We start from the raw sequence: 27966 nt of genomic DNA, 5'->3' as shown, positions 1-27966 counted from the left end.
TCAAACATTTAGTTTCCACAAAAATATATTTAATAAGCTGCTTGTATAAAATCAAACATTTAATATTTCCAACATTTTATCAACAAATTAAACTCACTATTATGTAACTGGGAGTGCTTTGTATTTTGGAAGATTACCTAAACTAAAAACATATTTACATATTTACAACACATGTAAATATAACTGAAGAGCTACTTCAACTAATGTTAAAATTACTGGAATTCTAGAGATTTATAGGCTAGAAGTGCCATAAATTTGTCTGCAATCAAATGTACTACACAAATTATGAACAATATCTTTGTTAACTATGAACTCAAAAGGAAAAAAAATGGGAATAAATACTGGGTTTTAAAGTTTGTGACAAAGTCTTAAAGATAAAAGAAAATCAATTTATTGACCAAGATTTCTTAATGAATCCCTGATTGTCATTTTTGGCAGCTCAACCCAGCTTGTTAGGATGGTAGCATGTCATGCTATAGGGAACCCTCCACTGTCTCATCAGAGCCATGCTCTTAAATGCCGAAAGAGCCCTGGCCAAAAGTAAGGAAGTGATGTTAGCTACTCTGAATGCTGTACACACCTCTCCCACACAGGCTAAAAGCCTTATGCCAAAATTTATTCCTTAAAGATTGAAGGCCCTTCACTCTTTCATACCAAAAAAAACCTTTCTCATCACATTTAAAACGTTCTTTACATTTGGGAGGGAGGGGAATACCATAAATTATACATAAAAATTTATTACAATAAAGGTTCCAAATCCCATTTTATGTTTTGAGCTATGCACAATAGTAACACTTAAAGCATTCGATTCCAGACAATGTTCCACACTAAAGCAGGAAACATCTTTTTTTAAATACTGCATAGGTTATCTCTCGCTTTGTTTTTTATAGAAAGGTACTGCTACTGTAAGAGTTTATCAAGTGATCATTTCCTATTTAATATCTCATAATGACATTTCTTGCTGCATTTGTCTCCACTAAGAATATTCAAAGCAGTTTCCTAATATGCAGCATTAAGAAGTTTGCCACATTGGCTCTTAAGGTGAAACATTATTTTTTCCTCAATAAGAGTATTTTTAATAACAAAATACATGTAAAATTAGAATTTTGTAATTTCTAAAAAGCTGCCTTTATTAACCAAAGTACTTGTTTGCAGTCTTTTATCTGTGAGAATATTTTAAAGCCCTTATAAAACTTAAATTCTATTTTTATTTTTAAAAAATTTACTTAAAAATTCTTGCCATGTTGCTGGGCATACCACTGCTGCCTCTGCTTGCGGTTTTCTAACTCTGTGAGAAGAGCCTGTCTGTAGGCTTCATACATTTTGACAATCTGTTCCAGTTCTTTCATGAAAAGCAACTTCAGCATTCCCTGGTATGTATCTAGGTCAGCAAGCTGGAAGAGTTCCCACTTCAGAATATGGTCATATCTGTTTTAAAAACACAATCATACATATATTCAGAATACACACATTAAATATGTATTTATAGTAATCAACTGGTCTATTTTTATAAATATCAACTTTATTAAAATTAAACCATAATCTATAATTGAGTCAACTGCTACTTAAATATACTATTTTTTAGAGAGAGGAGAAAATAATTACTATTTCATTTCAATTTCAAAATACCCATTTCATCTTAAGTGTCAGTTATTCTCATATTAACATCAGATAGCAATAAACACATATTTCAAACCACTGTGGTTCTATAATTTGTGAAGAAGACATTCTATGCTATTCATAAGTTCATCTAAAGTTAACTGTCAGGAACTTAAGAATGCTTTAAACCACATTGGGCCTATAAATAATACATAAAATGGGCAAGGTCATTTGTGTCATTAGAGTCAATAGGGCTTTTTAAAAAATGTATGTTTTTTATTGATTTTTGAGAGGAAGGGAGAGGGAGAGGGAGAGAGAGACAGAAATGTTAATGAGAAACATCAACATTGATCAGCTGCTTCCTGCATGCCCCCTACTGGGATCGAGCTAGCAACCTGGGCTTGTGCCCTGACCTGACGGGAAATCAAACCAGGGACATCTTGGTTCATGGGTTGATGCTCAACCACTGAGCCACACTGGCAGAGCTTGATAGATGAGGAATGCTGTTCTCTACAGCAAACAAGGAACTAAAAAGAAGAAGGAATGAAGAGGAACCATCATTTGTGGGTTGAGTTTTCCTGAGGCTAAGTATACAGTATTTAAAAACAAACAAAAAAAAACCCAACAGAAAAACTCAAGCAGAAAGCAAGTAAGCTCTGTTTAAAATGAGAGAATAAGTAGACTGTAGAAGATTCCACAATGTAGGGAAGGATTCATAAAATTATATCTGTATTTCAGAAGAAGGCCTTCTTCAATGGTAGGCAGATCACATACTGAGATGGTAGCCTGCCACAAACTACTAACGCAGTAATTTATACTTTGAATTGAAAGACACTCTAATCCAATTTTATTTTACAGATGAAAAAACTGAAACCCCAAGAGGCTATCTCTCTTGCAATACTATTTAGTGACTAAAACATCAGAAAGGCCTAAAGAACTATGGACCAAGATGCTTCAGAGTAATAATTTTGACTGTTAGAATACTAAGACTAGTCAAAGAACTTGAACTACAGCAGGGCATATACCTATGTGATAATAAAGTTATACTTCTCAAATCATACTGCAGAGCTGACATAATAAGAAGTTTTATAAATTCTGGTAAATTTATTTTTAATGATCATTTCTAATATTTCCTACCCAATGGTCCTTTGGTAATTCATTTACTATATTATTCCAAAAGGATCACTTGTCTAATATAAATTTTAAAAGGCTTTTTAAAAAGGGAAACAGTAAACAAATACTGAAGAAAAAGCATTCTAAGGAACAACATAGAGAACAAAAGTAAGCAATGCACCAATTTCAGTTCCAAATTCTTGCCCCTGCTGTTTCTGTATAATTTCTTCCCTTCTGCCTATAATAAATCCTATTATACCTAATTATTTTTACCATTTTTTCCTTCTTAACTAGCCAAATAATCTACTTCCTCAAGTTTAACTTTTAGCCACTTATACTCTAAATATACAGGTAAATCATTTAGAAAATAGGCTGTAAAAACTCCTCGATAGCCTATACTTATAGCATCTTTTTGCTGTTTTTCCTAGGACAGTATTCTATTCAAACACTACTTATAAATAAACCATATATGCAAACAGCCATTGCTATACTGCCACCAAAAAACAAAAAGAAACCAAAAAGGTGTTCACACTGCATTGGATGCTGGCTTTAAGAGCAAAAATGCTGCCTTTCTCAGCTCCAGGTATCATAATGTGGTCTAAGTTCCTGGCACATGCCCCCTATAACAGTGTGCCCACTATCTCTTTCCACCTATACCCAGAGCTGGCTGGGCCAATGGTGACACTGGAATCAAGACACAGGAATGAAACAGAATCCATTCCACAATGCTGTGGGGGACTGTGTTGGAGTGTGTGTAAGGAATATTAGAAAGTATGTTCCTAACAGTCTTTTTCCTGTTAAAGATTAAATCTTGTAATTTTACCTGATATTACAGTTATATGATGCATTACAGATTTTTGTGAGCGGAGTTAGAAACATAACTTCAATAAAATTAAATAATTTAGAACATAATCTGTTTCTAAGTCAAGTTCTGGAAGTATATGCAAACAGTATTTTTGTAAGTTACTTCTAAAGACAGAATTAAAAATTTCAGTAAGCTAGAAAATGGTCAATTGTTAAATAGGAAGGCTACTTTTTTTTCTAAAACCTATTTTTTTTATAAGTAATTGATTCTCCATCATCTAATTCATAGACAACAGCTCACCTTTTATTGATAGAACAAGATTAACCATTTCCATACTCTTTAGGGATAAAAATTTAGGAGCAACTAAAAAGCAATAGGTTTCCTGACGTTTTAAGTTTTTAAGCAAAGAAGTATTTGCTCTCTTTTCTAGAAGAGTTTTGAGCTATCTGAAGATTTAAAAAAAAAAGTTGCTAGTTTCCTAAAGTTTTTTAGCTATCTCATAGAACCAGATATGAAAGGGACTATAATCTTTAGGAGTCTTCCTTTTTACAAGAAGCAAGGAATTCCATTTAAGTATTATCTTTTTTTCCCCCCAAAGAGAAGCTTTTTATTTTTTCTAACAATGACTATGAAGTAGAAAGAGTAACCCTCTTCAATCTTACCAACTCGCCCAAATAACAAAAGTTAACAGTTAGGCACATATTCTTCCAGACTTAAGGAGAATAAAAATACACACACCTATTGTATTTGACTGGGGATCAGCATAAGAACAAAGGCTATACACAAGTAGTGGGTCAAGTATTATTCAAGAGTGAAAGAAGGGATTAAGCAAAAAACAATTAACAGAAAAATCCTCAGACACAGACAACAGCATGGTGATTACCAGAGGGGAAGGGGGTGGGGGTGGGGGGTAGAAGAGTGTACAGGGAGGATAAATGGTGATGGAAGGAGACTTCATTTGACTTGGAGTGATGAACATAGAACATACAGTTAATATATTATAGAATTGTACCCCTGAAACCTATATAATTTTATTAACCAATGTCACCTCAATAAAGTTAATTTAAAAAAGGGGAAAAGGGAAGAAAAGTTCATCTGCTGTCACATTCTTAATACCATTCTTATACCATTGAGATATTATCCGATAAAGAAGCTGAGAAACCATGCTAAACTTCTATGGATACCTAATTTCAAATGTGTACCTAATTTCAAGTAAACTAAAACGAAACTTTAGGTAAGCATTGTATATACCTTGCAGAATATTTATAATTAAAATTTAAACTTACATTAAATTTGCCCTGGCCAGTGATGTCCAGTGGTTGGAGCATCAGCCTGAACACTGAAAGGTCGCATGTACCTTGATGGCAGGTTCATTCCTAGCCCCAGTTAGGGTACATGCTGGAAGCAGCCAGTTGATGTGTGTCTCTCACATTGATATCTCACTCTCTCCCTCCCTCTCCCTCTCCTTCTCCTTCTCCTTCTCCCTCCCCTTCTTTCTCAGAATAGAGGGAATGTAAGGGAATATGTATGTTGGCCAAAAATTAATAATTCATAGTAAATGACCAATAACTATGAGAATATTAAACTTACCTAAATGAGCAGCATCATCTATATATATATATATAAAAAGCCAGTGACTGGACGCCATAATGACCAGAACGACCGGTCGCTATGATGCCCACTGCAGCCAGTGAACGGGACTGATTGGGGGTTGGGGTGGGGCTGGCGGCCAACCTCCCATGGCCCCGCCCCCCACTAGCTTGCTCCTGATTGGCCTCTCCCACCCCGACTGAAGGTGGGGCAGCCAGCCAACAGCCCCCTCCCTGCTGCCCTTCCCCCAAGCCCGCCCCACCCTGATTGGCTTGCAGCTCTTCCCCCGAGACAGCCCCACCTGATTGCACTCCCCACCACAATAGGGGGCAGGGCAGGCTGGCCAACCTCCTGCAACCCCTCCCCTGCCCCACCCTAGATCGACCCCCTCACCCTGGTCAGGGGCATGGCTGGCCAGCCAACCACTTGTGGCCCCTCCCCCGGCTGGTCCTGCCCCTGATGGGCCTCCACCACCCAGATTGGCCCATGGCTCCTCCCACCAGTAAGCTCCACCCCCGATCAGCCCCCCATTCTGATCAGGAGCAGGGTCAACCACCCATGGACCTTCCCCCAGGTTGCTGGCCCCCAAATCCCCTCCCCACAGCAATCAGGGGTGGGGCTGGCCAGCCAACCTCCTACAGCCCCTCCCCCTGGCCGCTGACCCCCGACCGGTCCCCCGCACCCCATTTGGGGGTGGGGCCGGCCAGCCCACCGCCCCTGCCTATGGCCGGCCCTGCCTCCAATCGGCCCCCCCACCCTAATCGGGGGCAGGGCCCGCCAGCCTATCACCCTTGGCCCCTCTACCCAGCTGGCCCAGCCCTGATCGGGCCCCGATTGGAGCGGACTGGCCGGCCAATCTCCAGACATCTCCTCCTCCTGACAGGCCCAGCCCTGATTCACCCCAATTGGGGCCAGGCCGGCTAGACCCCACCCGTGCACGAATTCGTGCACTGGCCTCTAGTAGTCAAATAATTATAAGGTCTATCCTTTAGATAATGTACCAACTATTCAAGTTAAAAGCCTAAAAAGAAGCTATTAAGAACAAATGGCTCTAAGCAAGAAAAAATCATTAAAGGCATATTCACACACACACACACACACACACACACACACAAAGAGCTAATAAATATATAGCAGGATGGTAAAAATTTAGACCCCTTGAAAATTTTATTTCAAAAGAAGAGTTACTATTTTAAAAAGTGTATATATAAAAAGTTTTATTTGAATATCAAAGATTTTATTTGAATATCGAAGATTTAATTTTTTTATTCCAAATTCACTGTCCAATCGTCTTAAAACTCTTTAAAACTCTTCTTTGGGCTATTTTATGCTGATAATTTTTGCTGATAAAAGGGAAATAAGAGTAAGACTACAAAAACTAGTAACTGAATGTTACCTTATATAGTTGTTAAAAGTACATGAGATAATTATTATGTATAAAATGCCTGCCAAAGTACCAGGAATTTAATAGCTGCTAAGTAAATGCAATCTCTATATGTAAAAGCCTAAGTGACCATCCGACTGTTTGACCGGTAGCTGTGATGTGCAATGACCACCTGGGGGCAGACGCTCAACGCAGGAGCTGCCAAGCTGCGGTGACTTGGCAGCAGTGGTTCTTGGGTGACGCACCCAGAACCAGAGAGGAGGGAGCCTGATTCTGGGGTCAGGGGATGTCAGAGAGCTGGTTTTGGCCCGATCCCCACAGGCCAGGCCGAGGGACCCCACCTGTGATTTGTGCAGGCCTCTAATTATTAAATAAGAAAGTACCAATGACAAAAGTTAATGATCTTTGAAGTTAAAAGATAAAGGTTTGAAATCTACCACTTAACAGTTGTGTGATCTGAGCAGAGAGAGATAAAGCCTCCATTTTTTTCATTTGTGAAATGGGTTTGGGGAAGGTTTTATGAGATAACATGCCTAAAAGTTTAGCACAGTAAAGTACATAGGAAACACTGGATAATAAATAACTATTCACTTCCAAACACTTTGTATATAACACTGTTACTAATCTTAATCATGTCGGTATCTACTTCTGTTTTCCCAGAAAAGTTCTTTGAGGCCAAGATTTCATTTATTCATTCATGATTACATTCCAAGAACAGTGCCTAGTATGGCACCCAAACAATATCTTTAATGAGCCTGCCAAACTCATAGCCATTTTGAAAAACTAGCACATGTATGGTCTTCCACTCACTCCTCAACAAAGATTTGTGCTGTAAATTAACTTACTTCACAGGGGCTCGAGCATAAACCTGAAGCCAGTCAGGAATTTCTGCCGTATGATATGGATTTGCAGGTACCAGAAGGGACTGATTTCTTTCAGTTTGCTGTGGCTGATATGTGACAGGAGGAGGTTGATCATACCGAGGTACACTAAGAAAGAATTGACATTCATTAAGATAAAGGCCCTAAATTTAAACAATTATAAAAAACAAATAATATTTAAGTGTTTTTTTTTAATGTTTTTATTGATTTCAGAGAGAGGAAGGGAGAGGGAGAGAGAGATAGAAACGTCAATGATGAGAGAGAATCATCGATTGGATGCCTCCTGCATACTCCTTCCTATTGGGTATCGAACCTGCAACCGAGGCATGTGCCCTGACTGGGAATCGAACCGTGACCTCCTGATTCATGGGCCAATGCTCAACCACTGAGCCACACCAACCAGGCTTTAAGACTATTTTAAAATGAGCCTCCTGTCCAAACTCAGTTCCTTCTACCACCTAAAAAACAATAAAGTTTACCAAGCATAATTAATGTTTTTCTCAGCAACTCCGTAGACAATTATTTTTTGTCATACTATAGGGGAATTAAAATCCATCTTCTCTTAGAAACTAGTAGGTCACTGACAATGAATATAAACTAAGGTAAATCTTTACATATTTTTTAGAAATTTCTTCTGGCTTGTATTCATTCTTTTCAAGGTTAACTTCAAAGGCTATAAAAAATTAGAGTTGTAATTTTTATAAAGAGGCTTAAAACTAGAATCATAAATTCCAGTAATTACTAGTAATTAGCTGTAAATTTATGTTGGGAAGGTTGATAGTTTGTCTCAAAATGATAATGGCCTTTCTTCATCATTTAGGCTGAAAAGGAGGTTTAGAATGTGCAGTACAGTAGGAATGCTTGAAATATTCACATTAACTGTAATATTTCCTTTCTGTATTTGCCAACTTAAGAGAGTATTATGGGAGTTAGATAGAACCTATTTTAAATCAGAATTACACACACACACATGCACACACAAAACAAACAAACAAAAAAACGCCACCATGCTTTTTATTAATTCTAATGGCCTCTATATGTTGGGGGCAGGGAGAGAACAGCAACACGGGCAGAGACTGTTATATAGAAAAATGCTAAGGAGAGCACTGACCCAAAGAGTGAGTTCTGACAGATCAAAATGATCTATTCCAGTCTTGGAGACAAAACTGGAAGGGCCTGCCTCCCAACATTAGGATTTAAGTGTAGCCTGGCCACTGTGGCTCAGTGTTTTGAGCGTCAACCCATGAGCCAAGAGGTTACCAGTTCAATTCCAAGTCAGGGCACATGCCCGGGTTGTGGGCTTAATCCCCAGTAGGAGACAGATCAGTATTCCTATCTCTTTATCTCTCTCTCTTCCTCTCTCTCTAAAATCAATAAAAGCATATTTTAAAAAAGATTTACATGTATATCAGAAAAGGTCATTGCAATACTAAACTGGGGTTAAAATAAGTGTTAGATTTAGACTGTTTAACAATGTAAAAATCAATGTGCAAATGGCACTGAATCGTATCTTCAATTCTTCTTTCATAACTCGGTGCAACTGGAAGATGGGGAAAAACTACAGCTTTGATGTCAGCTATGTCTAGAGCAGCGGTTTTCAACCTGTGGGTCGCGACCCCTTTGGTGGTCGAACGACCCTTTCACAGGGGTCGCCTAAGACCATCCTGCATATCAGATTTACATTACGATTCATAACAGTAGCAACATTACAGTTATGAAGTAGCAACGAAAATAATTTTATGGTTGGGTGACAACATGAGGAACTGTATTTAAAGGTCCAGAAGGTTGAGAACCACTGGTCTAGAGGATTTGGCCACTTAGAAATTGTGTGAATGAAAGCAAAACTGCTTTACTTCTCTTAACTTCAGCCTCCTTATTTATAAAACGAAATAAATCCATACCAAAGATGACTGTTCTCAGGATTAAGTGACCTAATATAAGAGTTCTGTATAAGGATTAGCATAATACAGACAATCAAATAGCTATTAAAACTACCTACCTTTGTAAGCTTAATGAAGGTGTTTATTCTCTCCTATTCAATGTCTAGAGTTGCTGAGAAAAGCATATTAATTATGAAAATGCTTTGTAAACTATAAAAATTCTGTAATAATGTAAGTTTAATGATGAACACAAAGTTCAATATACTCTCAAATCTAGTTATCTGAATCACAAAGTCCTCTGCTACCTGGTAAAAATGTAACCATATTTTTTTTCCATCATTCATTCAACAAATAGCTGCTACATTCCACTTCGTGCCCATCTCTGAGTTGGGTGCTGGGGATGCAGTAGGAATAAGTGGGACTCATCCTTGCCTTTGGGTGGGTGGCTCTGAAATACTTCTATGTGATAGGCCTGAAAATGGAGGCCAGGGAGGCATAAGCTTGTTTGAGATGGTACAGAGAGTAGGCAAAGGGGGCCAGAGCCCAAAACAGGCAGAGCATTTGGTTTGGTTCTTCTGAAGAGATGACACCTTCAGTTGTTCAATAAACAATGACAGAGTGCTACTAAGTGGAAAAAACTGCTGTTCAAATATGAATTAATAAATCTAAATATGTATGTAAAATGATTAAAACAATACAATGATAAAGCTTAGTTTTCTAGGTGATATTAAAATGTATTTTCAGGAATTTAATGATTCTAAAAAATGCAAATGTTTGCTATAACTGGAGATCTGTATTACGCTAGATACTAAACAACATCTATTAACATGCTGATGATATTCTACACATTTTGAATCTTATGGTTCAGTTCTTGAACATTCAAATGTAATTAATTGGGCCCTGGTCGGTGTGGCTCAGTAGGTTAGAGTGTCATCCTAGACACCAAAAGGTGGTGGGTTCGATTTCCAGTCAGGGCACATAACCAGGTTGTGGGTTCGATCCCCCCACCAATCAATGTTTCTCTCTCCCTCCCTTCTTCTAAGATCTTTTTTTTTAAATGTAGTTAATCAGGAATATTTGTAAATTCATTACTAAACTAATACTATTTTTTTATGTACTTTGAAATCCAGTGTGTATTTTATATTGAAAGCATATCTCAATTTGGATTAATCACATTTCAATGCTCAATAGCAATATGTGACAACTGGCTACAGTAGTAAGAGGGCTAGAAATCTGGTAATAAGCAAGATAGGCAATGTTTTATGCAGTTCCAATTTTCACTTTCCTGCCAGGTAAGAGTTAAAAAAAAGAACATAACGTGTCTGAAATCGAATAAAAACAGCAAGATGTTATAATCCAAAAGTATACTTTGAAACATTAGGAGGTAGGTCTGTATTATTTATAGGAATTTAAATGTTAAGAGACAGATGTTTTACTTACTTTAATTTCTGGGTATCTACAGCAAAAACATTCTAACACATTAAAGTAGAATCTGATCATAAGAATTGTGATCCTATTTTTGAGGTTCTTTAATGAGAAAAACTTTTTTAAATTATAAAGTCATTCATTAGTTTAAAAAAAAAAAAAAGAAGTCCAGAGAAAGGTATCATCCCATATAATAAAAGCCTAATATGCAAATTGTACCCTCGACCAGGAGTTCAACTGGGAGTTCGACCAGGGAGCAGGGCTGGCCTGCCAACCTCCCACGTCCCCTCCCCCTAGCTGGCTCCGCCCCCAATAGGCCCCCACACCCCGATTGGGGGGCAAGACCGGCCAGCCAACCTCCCGTGTCCCCTCCCCCTAGCCAACCCAGCCCAATCAGCCCTGATTGGGGCAGGCCAGCCGGACTCCACCCGTGCACAAATCTGTGCAAGAATTCGTGCATTGGGCCTCTAGTAAACTTCAAAAAATAAAGCTTTCAAACATCAAACTTCAGGATACTGTTCTCTTTGATGAAAATATGATCTCAATCAGGCTCTCAATCCCCAGAAGGAAAGTAAGGGAGGGCGGGGGGAAGGGGAAGAGATCAACCGAAGGACTTGTATACATGTATATAAGCCAAACCAATGGACATATACAACAAGGGGATGGGAGCATGAGTGTGCAGGGCGGGGGGGGGGGGGGGGGGGGCGGGGGTTAATGGGGGGGATGAGGACACATTTGTAATACCTTAACTAATAAAAAAAAAATATATGATCTCAAAATCTAAAATTAGACAATCTCAAAACAAAAAGTTGAAAATAAACTCAATACCTAGGAGCACAGGGATGCCTATATTGAGCCTTCTTATTTGTGTGATCCACATAATAGGTTCCAAATTCTGATGACTCAACTCGCTCCCATCCTGGAGGAAGTCCTTCTCGCTCAAGAGGATGGCTCCAATGAGTTGTATTTGTGTTGTGATCTATATAATATTTTCTCCCTCTCATTGTCCAGTCCACAGACCAACCAGGAGGAAGGGGTAAATCTTCAGAACTATGGTTGGTTAAATTTCCTAAAGATGTAGCAGCAACTCTCCCAATACCTGAGAAGAAAGAGAAAAAGAGAAGAAATAGGATAATTATTCAAAGCTAAAAGATGCTATTTGATGAATGTAGATAAAATTCTTCTGTTAAAATTCATAATTTTATTACTATAAATAAAATTCTTCATAAAACTAGCCAGTATTACTATTCTTTAATTACAAAACCAGGGAGAAGTAGTCTCCTTCTTTAAAATTGGGTGATTTTAGTTGATGCTTCCATCACCAGGCCATACAAACTTTTAACTACTTACAAAGCTACTTAAGTAGGTATACTGCTAAAGGAAAAGTGAAGAAAAAAAAGTTTTACCTCATTCACGATTTTAGATTTGACATTTCATCTAAAACAGTAAAATGAACTTTTAAAACTATTCCCAGTTTATAATTTTTTAAAAATAATCTGGCTGTGCCCCAGAATTACTAAGTAAGTTTATCAAGGTAGCAGGATATAAGGTCAACCTACAAAAATCAATTAAATACCTATATACTAACAATTATTGGAAACATTTAACTACTTATACCATTTATAATAGCTCTAAAAAATCAGACATTTACATATTAACCAAGCAAAACACATACAAGATCTGTATGCTGAAAACTACAAACACTGATAAAAAAAATGAAAGTGGTACTACCATGTTAATGGATTGGAAGACTCAAAATATTTAAGGTGTCCATTTTTCTTGAAATGATCTTTAGGTTTAGGTAATTATAATCAAATTCTAGTAGGAGTTTTTGTAGATATAGACAGATATAGACAAGCATACTCTAAAATGTACATAAAAAAGCAAAAGAAGGGGAGAAACCAAAACAATTTTTTTAAAATATATTTTATTGTTTTTTTACAGAGAGGAAGGGAGAGGGATAGAGAATTGGAAACATCGATGAGAGAGAAACATCGACCAGCTGCCTCCTGCACACCTCCTACTGGGGATGTGCCTCCAACCAAGGTACATGCCCTTGACTGGAATCGAACCTGGGACCCTTCAGTCCGCAGGCCGATGCTCTATCCACTGAGTAAACCAGTTAGGGCCCAAAACAACTTTTTTTTTTAAATTTTGTTTTATTGCTTAGAGTATTACAAAGAGTATTACATATGTCTCCTTTTTCTTCCCCCCGTGACATTCCCCCTGCCTCCCCTATCCCCCAGTGTCTTGTGTCCACTCGTTATGATTATATGCATGCATACAAGTCCTTTGGTTGATCTCTTACCCCCCACCCCCCACCCCGCCTCCCCAACCCTCCTGGTCTTCCCACTGTAGTTTGACAGTCTGTTCGATGCTGCTCTGCCTCTGTATCTATTTTTGTTCATCAGTTTATAATGGTCTTTATTATCCATAAATGAGTGAGATCATGTGGTATTTTTCTTTCATTGACTGGCTTATTTCACTTGGCATAATGCTCTCCAGTTCCATCCATGCTGTTGCAAATGGTAAGAATTCCTTCTTTTTTACAGCAGCATAGTATTCCATTGAGTAGATGTACCACATTTTTCTAATCCACTCATCTGCTGATGGGCACTTAGGCTGTTTCCAAATCTTAGCTATGGTAAATTGTGCTATGAACATAGGGATGCATATATCCTTTCTGATTGGTGTTTCTGGTTTCTTGGGATATATTCCTAGAAGTGGGATCACTGGGTCAAATGGGAGTTCCATTTTTAGTTTTTTGAGGAAACTCCATACTGTCTTCCATAGTGGCTGCACCAGTCTGCATTCCCACCAGCAGTGCACAAGTGTTCCTTTTTCTCCACATCCTCTCCAGCACTTGTCGTTTGTTGATTTGTTGATGATAGCCAGTCTGACAGGTGTGAGATGGTACCTCATTGTTGTTTTGATTTGCATCTCTCGAATGATTAGTGACTTTGAGCATGTTTTCATATGTCTCTTGGCTTTCAGAATGTCCTCTTTTGAAAAGTGTCTATTTAGGTTTTTTGACCATTGTTTGTTTGATTGCACTGTTTATCTTCCTTTCATTAAGTTGTATGAGTTCCCTATAAATGTTGGAGATTAAACCCTTATCAGTGATAACATTGGCAAATATGTTCTCCCAGGCAGTGGGCTTTCTTATTTTGTTCATGGTTTCTTTTGCTGTGCAGAAGCTTTTTATTTTAATGTAGTCCCATTTGTTTATTTTATTTTTAGTTTCCAATGCCCTAGGAGCTGTATCGGTGAAAAAATTGCTTCGGCATATGTCTGAGATTTTGTTGCCTTTGGATTCCTCTAGTACTTTTATGGTTTCCCGTCTTACATTTAAGTCCTTTATCCATTTTGAGTTTGTTTTTGTGTATGGTGTATGTTGGTGGTCTAGTTTCATTTTTTTGCATGTATCTGTCCAATTTTCCCAACACCATTTATTGAAGAGACTATTTGACTCCTTTGTATGTTCTTGCCTCATTTGCCAAATATTAATTGAGCATATTGGTTCGGGTTGATTTCTGGATTCTCTATTCTATTCCATTGATCTATACGTCTGTTCTTGTGCAAGTACCAGGCAGTTTTGAGAACAGTGGCTTTGTAATACAGCTTGATATCTGGTATTGAGATCCCACCTACTATGTTCTTCTTTCTCAGGATCGCTGCAGCTATTTGGGGTCTTTTTTAATTCCAGATGAATTTTTGGAGAGTTTGTTCTAGATCTGTGAAATATGCTGTTGGTATTTTAATGGGAAGTGTGTTGAATTTATAGATTGCTTTGGGTAGTATGGACATTTTAATGATGTTGATTCTACCAATCCATGAACATGGTATGTTCTTCCATCTGTTTATGTCTTCCTCTATCACTTTTTTCAACGTCCTGTACTTTTCTGAGTAGAGGTCTTTTACCTCTTTAGTTAAGTTTATTCCTAGGTATCTTAATTTTTTTGGTGCGATGGTAAATGGGATTGCTTTTTTAGTCTCTCTTTCTGTAAGTTCACTATTGGTGTATAGAAATGCCATAGATTTCTTGGTGTTAATTTTGTATCCTGCTACATTGCCTAATTCATCTAATAGTTTTTTGATGGAGTCTTTAGGGATTTTTATGTACAATATCATGTCATCTGTGAATAAGGACAATTTTACTTCTTCTCTTCCAATTTGGAAGCCTTTTATATCTTCTTCTTGTCTAATTGCAATGGCTAATACTTCCAGTACTATGTCGAACAGGAGTGGTGAGAGTGGGCATCCCTGTCTTGTTCCTGTTCTTAAGGGAAATAGTTGTAGTTTTTGCCCATTCAGTATGATGTTGGCTGTGGGTTTGTCATATATGGCTTTTATTATGTTGAGGTATGATCCTTCTATTTGCACCTTGCTGAGAGTTTTTATCAAAAATGGGTGTTGGATTTTGTAAAGTGCTTTTTCTGCATCCATTGATATGACTATGTGTGTTTTTAAAAAAAATATATTTTATTGATTTTTCACAGAGAGGAAAGGAGAGGGATAGAGTTAGAAACATCGATGAGAGAGAAACATCGATCAACTGCCTCCTGCACACCTCCCACTGGGGATGTGCCCGCAACCAAGCTACATGCCCTTGGCCGGAATCGAACCTGGGACCCTTCAGTCTGCAGGCCGATGCTCTATCCACTGAGCCAAATCGGCCAGGGCATGACTATGTGGTTTTTTTCTCTCTATTTGTTTATGTGATGTATCACGTTTATTGATTTGCAGATATTGTACCATCCTTGCATCCCCAGGATAAATCCTACTTGGTCACAGTGTATGATCTTTTTGATGTACTGCTGGATCTGATTTGCTAAGATTTTGTTGAGGATTTTGGCACCTATGTTCATGAGGGATATTGGCCTGTAATTCTCTTTCATTGTGTTGTCTTTATCTAGTTTTGGTATTAGGGTGATGCTGGCTTCATAGAATGAGCTTGGAAGTGTTCCTTCCTCTTGAAATTTTTCGAATAGTCTGAGGAGGATAAGTTTTAGTTCTTCCTTGAATGTTTGGTAAAACTCCCCTGTGAAGCCGTCTGGCCCTGAGTTTTTGTTTGCTGGAAGCTTTTTGATGACTGCTTCAATTTCTTCCATAGTTATTGGCCTATTGAGATTTTTAGATTCTTCCTGACCGAAAACAATTTTTAAAACAAAGAATAAAGATGGAGGACTCGCCCTAACTGGTTTGGCTCAGTGGATAGAGCGTTGGCCTGAGGACTCAAGGGTCCCAGGTTCGATTCCAGTCAAAGGCATGTACCTTGGTTGCGGGCACATTCCCAGTAGGGGGTGTGCAGGAGGCAGCTGATTGATGTTTCCCTCTCATCGATGTTTCTAACTTTCTATCCCTCTCCCTTCCTCTCTGTAAAAAAATCAATAAAACATATCAAAAAAAAAGATGGAGGACTCATGGTATATGATTTTAAGACTTACTATAAAGATATAGTAATCAAAACAGTCTGGTATTATCAGAAAGGCAACCAGATCAATGAAACAGAGAATCCAGAAAAACATCTACATATACATGGTCAATTAATTTTCGACAAGGGTGAAAAATTGAGAAAGAATAGCTTTATCAACAAATGATGTTGGAACAACTGGACATCCATATGCAAAAAAATTAATCACAACCTATACCACCTAATATAAAAATGAACTCAAGGTGGATCATATAGCTGATGTAAAACATAAAACTATAAAATTATATAGAAAAAGTAGGATAGCCCTGGCTGGTTTGGCTCAATGGATAGAGCATAGGCCTGCGGACTGAAGGGTCCCAAGTCTGAGTCCAGTCAAGGGCACATGCCTGGGTTGTGGGCTTGATCCCCCGCAGGGGGCATGCAGGAGGCAACCACTCAATGATTCTCTCTCATCATTGATGTTTCTATCTCTCTCCCTCTCCCTTCTTCTCTGAAATCAATATATATACATATATATATATATATATATATATATCTCCTATCTAATAAAAGAGAAACATGGTAATTAGCCGTACCTCCGCTACCCTTCCCATTGGCTAATCAGGGCAATATGCAAATTAACTGCCAGACAAGATGGCGGCCGGCAGCCAGGCAGCTGGAAGCTAGCATGAGGCTTGCTTGCTCCAGTGACGGAGGACTCCAACGTTCCCCGCCTGTCGTTGCCGGCCTCTGAGCTTGCAGTTTGAAACATTGTTACAAATATAGAAGCTAAACAAAACGCCAGAAACCTGCTTTCAGCCAGCCAGGATCTCAGAGCTGGGGTTGAAACAGTGTTTCGATTATAGAACCCAAACAAACCAGATACCTGCTTTCAGCAGCCAAACCTCAGAGCTAAAGCTGGCCCAGAATAAAAAAAAAAAGGAGTGGTTGGGAGCTTCAGTAACCCGCCAGCCCGGAAACAACCCTCAGCCCCTCACCCAGACTGGCCAGGCACCCCAGTGGGGACCCCCACCCTGAAGGGTGTGTGACCAGCTGCAAACAGCCATCATCCCCTCACCCAGGCTGGCCAGGTACCCCAGTGGGGACCCCCATCCTGATCCAGGACACCCTTCAGGACAAACCAGCCGGCACCCACCCGTGCACCAGGCCTCTATCCTATATAGTAAAAGGGTAATATGCCTCCCAGCAGCGGGATCAGCGGAGCCACGAGGCCTCCCGGCACCGGGATCAGCGTGACAGGGGGCAGCGCCCAAACCCCGATCACCCTGCGGCTCTGTGTATGACGGGGCGGGGCCACAACCTCCCTCTCCACCGTGCTCTGTTCGTGACAGGGGAAGGCGCCCCAACCCCCTGATCAGCCCTGCTCTGTGCCTGATAGGGGGGAGCTCCCCAGCCCCCTGATTGCCCTGCGGCTCTGTGCGTGACGGTGCGGCGCCCCAACCCCCTGATCGCCCTGCGGCTGTGTGTGTGACAGGGTGCGGCGCCCCAACCACCCCCCCCATTGGCCCTGCCCTGAGTGTGACAGTGGCGGCGCCCCAACCCCCTGATGGGCCCTGCTCTGTGGGTGAAAGAGGGAGGCACCCCAACGCCCCCCACGGGCCCTGCTCTGTGTGTGACGGGGTAGAGCAATAACCTCCCCATCGGAACTGCCCTGAGTGTGACAGGATGCGGCGCCCCAAACCCCTGATCCGCCCTGCTCTGTGCATGACAGGGGGGAGCTCCCCAATCCCCTGATGGGCCCTGCTCTGTGAGTGACAGGGGGGAGCTCCCAACCCCCTGATCGACCCTGCTCTGTGCGTGACAGGGTACGGAGCCCCAACCCCCCTAATGGGCCCTGCTCTGTGCGTGACAGGGGGCAGCGCCCCAACCCCCTGATCCGTCCTGCTCTGTGCGTGACGGGGTGGCGCCGCAACCTACCCATCGACCCTGCCTTGAGTGTGACTGAGGGTGGCATCACAACCTCCCGATCCGCCCTGCTCTGTGCATGACGGGGCGGCGCCCTAAGTCCCCAATCGGCTCTGCACTGAGCCTGATCAGGGGCTGCACCTAGGGATTGGGCCTGCCCTCTGCCACCCGGGAGTAGGCCTAAGTCAGCAGGTCATTATCTCCTGAGAGGTCCCAGACTGCTAGAGGGCACAGGCCAGGCTGAGGGACCTCCCCTCCCCCCCGAGTGCACGAATTTTTGTGCACTGGGCCTCTAGTATATATATAAAAGAAAAAGGATACATTTTTGAAACCTTTTGTTAGGCAATGGGTTTTCAACTAAAAAAAAAAAAAAAAAAAAAAAATCCCTGAATTCATAAAGATACTAAAATACAAACTCACTGGTTACCTTTGGAAGTGGCCTAAGTGTGGCTTTCTCCCTGGGAATGAGAAGCTCTTGGCCCTGCTTGCCCTGGTTAAGCCTGAAATCTGGACTCTCAAAGAAAAATGTATTCTGGTGATCATGTAGATCCAGCACCTGATCCCCAAGATTGAGGATGGAAATGACTTTGGGTTATCAATCCAGAAGAAGGTGCTGGAGAGGGTAAATGCAGTCAAGACCAAAGTAGAAGCCTTCCAGACAACCATTTCCAAGTACTTCTCCAAGGCCTCTAAGGAGACCCATGTAATGCATTACCGAGCCTGGTGCACGAGCGAGATGAGGTGGCCTATGGGTCCTGGACCCAAGAGTCTTCTATGCTGAGCTTTATCATATCATTAGCAGCAACCTGGAGAAAACTGTCAACCCAAAGGGTGAAGAGAAGCCATCTAAGTACTGAGCCCCGGGCTAGAAGGGAAATGAATTATCAAAACTTTGTGTGGGGGGAAAAAAAAGCAGCCTATTGAGAGATAAATGTACAGTACAAAAAGATTGGAACCTAAAGCATTACTAATAATAAATATGTATAGGAGACTAAAAAAAGAAAAAGGCTATAGCAAGCTTTAACACACCAGATCTCCACTCTAAGTTCAGCCAGAAAGTTGAAACTTTAGTAACAAACATGTCAAATCTGGAAAAAGGGCATGAACGCTAACAATTTTGAGTGTCTGTTCTGTCCCTAGTCATTTCCATCTGTACTATTTCATATTCAAAACAGCTCAAATGAGGTAGTAGAATCACTACCAATTTACAGAGTTTGAGGAAACCAAGTTTCAAGTAAGTTACTTTACCAAAGGCCACACAGATGGCATAAAGTCAAATGACAGTATTACCAACCATGTAATATTAGCAACAAAAGATCATTTGTAATTCTTCAAAGAAAAATATGACTGCTACTAATAAAAGGCAAACCATCAATTTTGAATTCAATCAGTGGAAAATGAGAATCTTGTTTCTGAGCTATGAGGAAAAAATAGTTTTTTACTGTCTCCCCTGTCCCACTCCTTCTCAAACAAAGCAATCAACCAAAAAATTAAAAAAATAGTTTTTCATAATTTCAATTGGCCCCAGAAGAATGAGTGGCATTCATAATCCTCAAAATAACTTCTATTTGCAGGAACTAATCGCACACCTTCCATTTAAACAAAATAAAGCATTCATATGCTAAATACAGGGGTGGGCTAATGGGTATGGAAAAAGGTACGTTATGATTATTATAATAGCTTTGTGTATCATGTACTCACAACTATAAACCTACTTTCGCTTACCCGGTACATGAATTCCCAAAGACACAGAAAAAAGAATTATTTTGTTTCTCTTCCAAGCTTTCACTAGATATGTCTCTAAGAACATAATCTCATATAACCAGGCAAATATCTATGAGATATGTCCTTATAGAAAAAGCTCAAAAATTCTAGTTGCCTAATTTTATAACAGCTACAGAGAACAAAATGGAATCTGGAACTCTAATGGAGGTCTATAAGCTCCAGGTTAATAAATACTAAACATTATAGCCCATGTTATAATCAAGATGTTTATAAAGAGATCTAAGAGTTGAAGCAAGGCAACTACTTCCTCTGCAAAATAATTACAAATAAATTTGTGTCCCTAAAGATTATTAACCCCTCCTCAAAGATGACTCTGGTTCACTACATATTTATGCATATCCTGGAATACATAGAAAGTCCAGTGATTTTTTTTTTTTGTAAAGCCTAACACTCCATTTTGATTCTTTTAACTTGATGTCTTCAGTTGTCTTTAAAAATATATTTTAAAGTTTGTTACTTAAAACTGTATAAAACTAAATTATTTAAGTGCAGAACAAATGAATTCAATCTGCCTTTAGTATTCTAACTAAAGACTTCCTGTTAATAGGATTCCTTCGTTTGGCACATACAATAAGTGTCTGATATGTTGGTCAAATGGCTAAAGGTCAAATTTCACAGCTAAACGTAGAACTTGCTAGATCCTGAAACCCTTTAGGATATTATACAACTTGCTTTCATACTTCTGCTAAATACAATAAAATGAAGTTAATCACTGAGATAGGTGTTCTGGGAAGTCTAAATAACAATTGGCTGGAATTACTACTCTCTTTAACTCACTACAAAACTATTTCCTTCCATGCGTTTTTTTATGCTTATTACATTACTAACAGCAATCAAAATGTAAAGCTGGTGAAAATAAATGTCTGTATCACATCCTTACCCTCCTACCAACATACTTTCTCCCACAATCACCACTGTTGTCCATGACCATGAGTTTTGGGGGTTTTTTGCTCAATCCCTCCACCCTTCCAACTCCTCCCTGCCCCCTCCCCCACCCCCACCTCCGAGCTGCCTGCCTGTTTTCTACCTATAAGTCTGTCTCTATTTTGCTTCATACACTACTCAGTTTTCAAAACTTGAGATTTACTCATTCCCAAACTCGTATGTGTCTCATTTTTCCTTCAAAAACATCACAGATTTGTCTTTTCCTCTGCAATACCACTGGTACCTGCAGTCCACTTTTCTCTAGGAATGTACCCCAAGTGTAACTAGTAAACTGATCTTTAAATAGTGCTTTCATAAAATGATTTGCCTTTTTAAATCTGCAATGATTTTGCTTGACTCAAGTTTCAATCCTATAGCCTGTTGTCGGACCACAAATCTCCATTCCACCTTACATCTTCTTCAAACTAGGCAAAACTACACAGCTCCTTGGACTTGACTTGCATGGTGTCTACTCTGTTTTCACTTGGTTATTTCCAAATTTCCAACTAAAATGCCCTTCATCTGCCCCCATTAATCTAAAATACAAGCTAAAAGCACAGATGAAGTCCTATCTCTTCTACCAATCATTCCAGCCTACCCTGACTATATTTTTCTGCCTCTCTATTGTACCTACAGTTAGTACCACAAAGTATACAAATTGTTTTGTTACTATTTTGCATATATTGGTTTTGTTCCTTCAAATAAGGTACCAAAGAGGAATAATAAGGTCAGGGAAAAATGGTAAACATATGACTCAGACTAAATGAATGTTTTCTACACGCAAAATACGCTCCAAAGTATTGTTAGCTTATTTGAAATTTTGTGGATTACAAAATAGATGTCTCACGTATTTTTTTATTTTTAACCTGCCAAAATTTAAAGCCTACAACTACTTACAGGAAAAAAATAGTCAGAAGAAAAAAGTTTAATTTTCACCTTGCTTCAGTTTATTTGGTGTATTCCAGTACTTTAGGATTAAAGCAAATTGTGCATTTCTCCTATGTCTTCAGCTCCTTTTATAAGAATCCTCAAGTCAGCAAATATGGAAAGCAGATTTCAAAAATTTATAACTAATATTTTTGCTCATTTCATAAAAGAACAACAAAAAGACATACTTAACACACGATTAACTATTTCACAATAAGTCTGTCTGACCAACTTGGGAACTAATTATTGAACTACGACACCAGTTTTGTTAAGAGAAACAGTACAGGTTCCAGCTAAGTAATGATGCAATTGCTCATGGTATTAACTACCATCCCTGATTCTTCCTATCTGCCTTGCCTTTTCCCATTTAAGTCCAGTTTCTCTGAAACCTTAACCTAGATTCAATCCAACTGTAGACATTAAATTATCTAAGTTTTCAAAGTTCATAGTGTTAATAGTAAAGATATCCTTCAAATAAGTACCAAGTTTTTATAAAATGAGTTAATAAAATAAAGGAACACAAAATTCTTTCCCTCATTGTAGGTTAATAATTATTTGCAAGCTGGCTCAGCAATACTGGCAAAATGAAGAATTTCCTTAGGAATATGTTGACTTCCCAAAAAAATATAGAAAAGAGCATCTTTTAAATTGTGTTAATAAATCTAATATAGTTCTAATTTTAAATTACCTGAAGCATGCCTCCCCTGATTCTGTGGCATTCTTTGGAAGAGATCATGGTTGTATTCATAATATCTGTAATCTTCATGTGTACGATCTCCAAGTGGGCGCCTTCGCTGACCATCAAAATAATTATCTGAATAATAATATCGGGAACCAGAGTCTCCATTTTCAACAGCAAAATTAACTTCTGTTAAAAATGACTGCGAAGAGCCATATTCCCTAGGGACATCTGCTAGACTCCTGGCAAGATAAGAAGGTGCTGATAATCTGTTGCTTTCTCTTCTCATTATTTCATGAGGTGTTCTTTGAACTGGAGTTCTAAGGAAACTCTGGTTCCTTGAAACTATTCCATCTCCAGAAGCTGAAAAGGCATTAGGGCTTGAATCTGGAAGACAGATATCAGTTCGTCTTGGAATTGTTGGACCATGCCGGATGAATGAAGGCATGAGATCTATAATGAAACAATAAAATGACCATTTCAATAAGTAACACTTTTTAAAAGTTGCTCATCTGCATCTATCACCCCAAAATACAAAATTTCAATGGACTTAAAACACAATTAAATTAAAAAAATAAATATATATATATATATATTATTGATTTCAGAGAGGAAGGGTGAGGGGGAGAATGATAAGAACATCAATGATGAGAGAATCATTGGTCAGCTGCCTCCTGTACTCCCCATACTGGGGATTGAGCCCACCACCTGGGCATGTGCCCTGACTGGGAATTGAACCATGACCTCCTGGTTCGTAGGTTGACACTCAACCACAGCGACAATTAAATTTTTTTATTTCAGATAGGACTTGGGGGTCCTGCCCAGATAACTCAGTGGGCTGGAGCATAGCCAAGGTTTTGGGTTCAATCCAAAGTCAGGGCAAATACAAGAATCAACCAATGTATGCATAAGTAAGTGGAACTATAAATACAACAAATCTATGTTTGTCTCTTTCTCTCTACCTTCCGCTCTCTCTCTAAAAATCAACCAATTTGAAAAAAAAGATAGTTATTGGGTATTTTAAAATTGAGGCTGCCCTAGCCAGGTAGCTCAGTTGGTTTGTGTGTTGTCCCATACATCAAAAGGTTGCAGGTTAAGTTCCTGGTTGGGAGGCCATGGGAGGCTACCAATGGATGTATCTTATAACAATGTCTTTCTCATTCTCTTTCTCTCTCATTTCCTCTCTCTGAAAATCAATGAACAGCCCTGGCCGATTGCTCAATGGTTAGAGCATCTGCCCATGCAATGAAGGGTCTTGGGCTTGATTTCAGGTCAAGAGCAAATACCTGGGTTGTGGGGTCCACTCCCCACACAAGGTCAGGGTACATGGGGGAGGCAGCCAGTCAATATGTTTCTCTCACATTGATGTGTGTGTGTCTCTCTCCCCACCCCCCTTTCCTTCCACTCTTTCTGAAAAGCAATAGAAAAAATATTCTCAGGTGAGGATTAACCAAAAAAAAAACCAAAAACAGAACAAAACAAAAATCAATAAACATATCCTCAATGAGGATTAAATTATTTTTTTAATTGAGGCTGATTAATCTTTCTCTACTCGAAAGGATTTGTAATTTGTACAAATGTGTTGAATCAAATATATTCTGTATGCTACCATACATATTATGGAAAAGTATCAATAAGATTAACTATGAAATACATATTAATGAAATACTCATGAATAAATGTGTAAAATTAGTAATCTGTTTTCTTTTAAAAAATAGAACATATAGCTATTCCCAAACATATAAAGGTAGAATCCTTTAAAAAGATTTTTAAATTATTAACTTGGTCTTCCTATTCCTGGAATTACATAAAATAATAATGGCAAAAGGAAAAGCCAAACATTCAGCTATGAAAATTTTAAAATAGAAATATTTCATTTCATAGAGGTACACAATGTTGAATTAGTACAAAAAAAGCCAAGCCTGAAATTATGGCTCCTTTAAAACACGTAGCTATAACTTGAAACAGAAGAGAACAGTAGAACAATAGTTTTCAGGATACAGTACTTCAGAATACAGAACTTAAATAGTTTAGACATTAATCGTTAGAAAGCAAAATACATGAAGAACATTGGATCTAAAGACTTTTTTTTTCAAATATATTTTATTGATTTTTTACAGAGAGGAAGGGAGAGAGATAGAGAGTTAGAAACATCAATGAGAGAGAAACATGGATCAGCTGCCTCCTGCACATCTCCCACTGGGGATGTGCCCGCAACCAAGGTACATGCCCTTGACCGGAATTGAACCTGGGACCCTTGAGTCCGCAGGCCGACGCTCTATCCGTTGAGCCAAACCGGTTTCGGCAGATCTAGAGACTTTTATTAGTTCATTGAGCAAATAATATTAGCAGGCACTCAATAAGTTTCAGAATCAAACTCTAGACAGAAATTAATACCTAAATAAACAAGTCTCAACACTTGAAACAAAAAATATTAAATTATTTGCTTAAAGGTATGACAAACATATTTCATGATTTCAAGCAATGTTTAATAAACTATTGGCAGCACACTGCAAGTTATCATTAACTTTGCCCAAAATGTGAGAGAACGTGTAACTCAAAAATGAACTGTTAAAAAAAGGTTTAAGCCCTGGCTGGTTTGCTCAGTGGTTAGTCGACCCAAGGACTGAAAGCTCCTGAGTTCAATTCTGGTCAAGGGCAAGGTATCTCTGTGGAGCCCAGCCCCTCCCGGGGTGTGGGAGGCAACCAATTGATGTGTCTCTCCTGTCTCTCTCACATCTAGTTTCTCTCTCTCTCTGTTTCTCCCCCTCCCTTCCACTCTTTCTAAAAATCAATGAAAAAAATGTCCTTGAATGAGGATTAACAACAACAACAAAAGGTTTAAAAATCAAGTTTCTGGTTACCGGTGCACCCGTTTAAATCTATTCTGTTGTTCTATAAGAAAGTACTGCAAATACAAGGTTAAATCTGGAAGGTTGATGATGTAATTATAGTGGAAACACATGCTCCCCAACCCTTTCTGTGTGATTTTGGGCAAATACTAGGAATCTCTATGAACAGCTTTCCCAATTATAATATGAGGTAATGGTTAAGTCACAAGGTTACCCCAAGCTTCCAAGAGAGAAACCTACACAAACAGCCAGCATGCAGTATGAGCACCAAAAATATTAGCTCCTTGCCTCACAAATGATCTGAACACACAGCAAGTATTAAAAATTCAAAAGACAGAAATAATTAAAGTTTTAAAAGATTCAGCTGGAAAACCAAAGTCAAATACTTAAACTGAACAGCAATAAGGTGCTGGGGGTTAGGGGGTAGAAATGCACCCTATTAAAGTAAAAACAAAAAAACACAAAAACCACTTTTGCCCTAGCTCAGTGGTCGGCAAACTCATTAGTCAACAGAGCCAAATATCAACAGTACAACGACTGAAATTTCATTTGAGAGCCAAATTTTTTAAACTTAAACTATATAGTAGGTACTTGTTATTAACTTAATTAGGGTACTCCTAAGGCTTAGGAAGAGCCACACTCAAGGGGCCAAAGAGCCGCATGTGGCTCTCAAGCTGCCGTTTGCCAACCACGGCCCTAGCTGGTTTGGCTCGGTGGATAGAGCGTCAGCCTGCGGACTGAAGGGTCCCAGGTTCAATTCCGGGCAAGGGCACATGCCCAGGTTGCAGGTTCAATCCCCTGTGAGGGGCATGCAGGAGGCAGCCAATCAATGATTCTCATCATTGATGTTTCTCTCCCTCTCCCTCTCCCTGCCTCTCTGAAATCAATAAAAACAAATGTGTACTTAAAAAAAACCCACCACTTTTGGTAATGTCTCCTAAAATATGACAAATCACTTTGAGTATTTTTGTCTTGTGGGGGTCCTCGGGATTTTTTTATTGGAAGCAATTCTCATCACTATCGCCAAATGCACACGACTGTGGTTCCTCTACTCTGAGATCTAAGGCCGATGAGGCCGTGGGTAGCGGCTGTGCAGCCGCGGGCAGCCGTCCCCTCCGGGCGCAGCGTCCCCGGCGGAGCGGGAATTCAGCCCCAGTTCGCACACCGGCCAGCGCGGGCGAGCGACACCGCAATGTTTACAAACACAAGGCACAGCCCGACGGGTCTAGTAGAGCAACAAAGTGTTCCCGTCCACTCGCGCTGACTCCTCTAGCATCAGGGGATCAGTCATTTAAGTATGTATTTCCTAAGGGACCTCTTGTTTTTGTTTTTTTTTTTCCAGTAAAACAACACAGTCATAGGGAACCGGGAAGTTTGCTGTTATTTTTAGGGGGGCGAGGGGAGGAGGGGAAACTGGTTTAAGTTTCTTAGTCTTTATCGGTTTCAAATAACAAACACGACTGCAGGCATCTTGAAAAGTAAAAACCAACCAACCAAACTACCTCACAGAGACCAGGGGAGTGAAAAGGCGCGGGAGGCGCGGCCGCCGGGGCAGGTAGGGGTGCGCCCGGCTCGACACTCACTCCGCAGCAGGGGCGACGTCTCCTTCTTCACGTACTTGCCCTGCACCTCGGCCGGCTTGGACACTTCGTTCTTGGTTTTCTTTCGGGACAGCATCCTGGTCGCCGAGGCCCTAGACCGCCCCGGGTGCCGGCCGTTCCCGCCGCCGCCTCCGCCGGCGCCGCCGCCTCCTTCCCTCCGGAGCCGCCGCCGCCGCCGCCGCCGCCTCTCCGCAGCCCGGGGTCGCCCGCAGGGACAGCCGCATGTTCGGGGCGCTAAGCGCGCCGGCCGCCGCTCAGTCGCCGGTCAGTTCCTTCCCGGAAGTCTGCCTGCCCCGCGACGCCGCCCGAGGACTCCTGGAGGAGAGGCCAGCGACGCCGGGCCAGGGCCATGGTCCGCCGCGGGCCGCCGAATAACCGCTACCGCTACCGCCGCCGCCGCCTACGTCCCGTAAACTTTCCCCGCGGCCGCTGGGAATTCTGGGAAACTCGACGCTGCGCGGCCGCCGCGGCCGCCCCGCCCCCACTCTGGCTGGGGCGCGGCTCGGGCCGCGGGGCGTCCGTCCGCTCGGAGCTAACGGGTTGCCCTACGGCCGCGGCCGCCTTCGCGGCTCCTCAGCGAGAGGCAGTCCCGAGGCCGGGAAAGGAGGACGCCGCCGCCCAGGCCGAGCGCGGAGGTCGCGAGCTCTCGCCGCGGAGCCCCCTCTTCCCACAGATTGTCCCCTCAGGACTTGGAGGGAGCCGGTGACGCCCCCCCCCCGCCCCCCGCCCCTCCAGAACGCGTCCCCGTCATCGTCCTGGAGTGCAGACGCCCTTTTGGAGTTTCTCGGTAAATTCAGGGCCCTCATAACGCAGAATGCGAATAGAATGAAAGGACCACAACTCCCAGACTAGTGCCCTGCCCCCCCCCCCCCAAATTTAGAAGTCTCTTTTTGTTGAAAACATTGATCTGGCCAATACAAATTAAACAAATATAAAGAGAGTGTCTCTCTGATAAAAGACAAAACGGAGAAAAAAAAGTGCAGTTTCTACTACCTCTTATTTAAGATAAATTTGATGTTAGCCAATTTTATTTAGTCATTAACTATCGTCATTATACTGGATCGCCACAGACGTCCTCTTGGAGCGGAATCTCTCAGTCTCAGAATGTTGAAGACTGAGCATTCAGGCTCAGGACCGAGTGGTGGAAGATGGCCCCTTCTCTGCAGGCGGGGGGCGCCCCTG

At 40.6% G+C, this 27966-nt stretch overlaps 1 protein-coding gene across 1 annotated transcript; it reads right to left on the bottom strand.

The window, feature by feature from the left end:
* Window positions 1-10: 10 nt before the first annotated feature.
* On the bottom strand, window positions 11-27747 carry SAV1 (salvador family WW domain containing protein 1). The gene is made up of 5 exons (XM_081113297.1): window positions 26767-27747; window positions 22341-22784; window positions 11506-11776; window positions 7337-7480; window positions 11-1428 (listed from the first exon to the last, which is right to left on the bottom strand). The coding sequence occupies exons 1-5, from the start codon at window positions 26858-26860 to the stop codon at window positions 1227-1229; spliced, it is 1155 nt and encodes a 384-aa protein (XP_080969423.1). The 5' UTR covers window positions 26861-27747; the 3' UTR covers window positions 11-1226.
* Window positions 27748-27966: the final 219 nt, after the last annotated feature.

Source organism: Myotis nattereri, assembly GCF_964212035.1.
Source record: "Myotis nattereri genome assembly, chromosome: 1".
Lineage (NCBI taxonomy): Eukaryota > Metazoa > Chordata > Mammalia > Chiroptera > Vespertilionidae > Myotis > Myotis nattereri.
The sequence above is the reverse complement of the archived record's forward strand: the minus strand, read 5'-3'. Positions and strand labels throughout refer to the sequence as shown.

Coding starts and splice junctions, on each gene's coding strand:
- SAV1 (XM_081113297.1), bottom strand. CDS start 26,860: ATGCTGTCCCGAAAGAAAACCAAGAACGAAGTGTCCAAGCCGGCCGAG. Junction 7,481..11,505: donor AGGCATCCCTGTGCTCCTAG/GTATTGAGTTTA, acceptor ATTCTTTCTTAG/TGTACCTCGGTATGATCAAC. Junction 1,429..7,336: donor TATGCTCGAGCCCCTGTGAA/GTAAGTTAATTT, acceptor TTTTTAAAACAG/ATATGACCATATTCTGAAGT.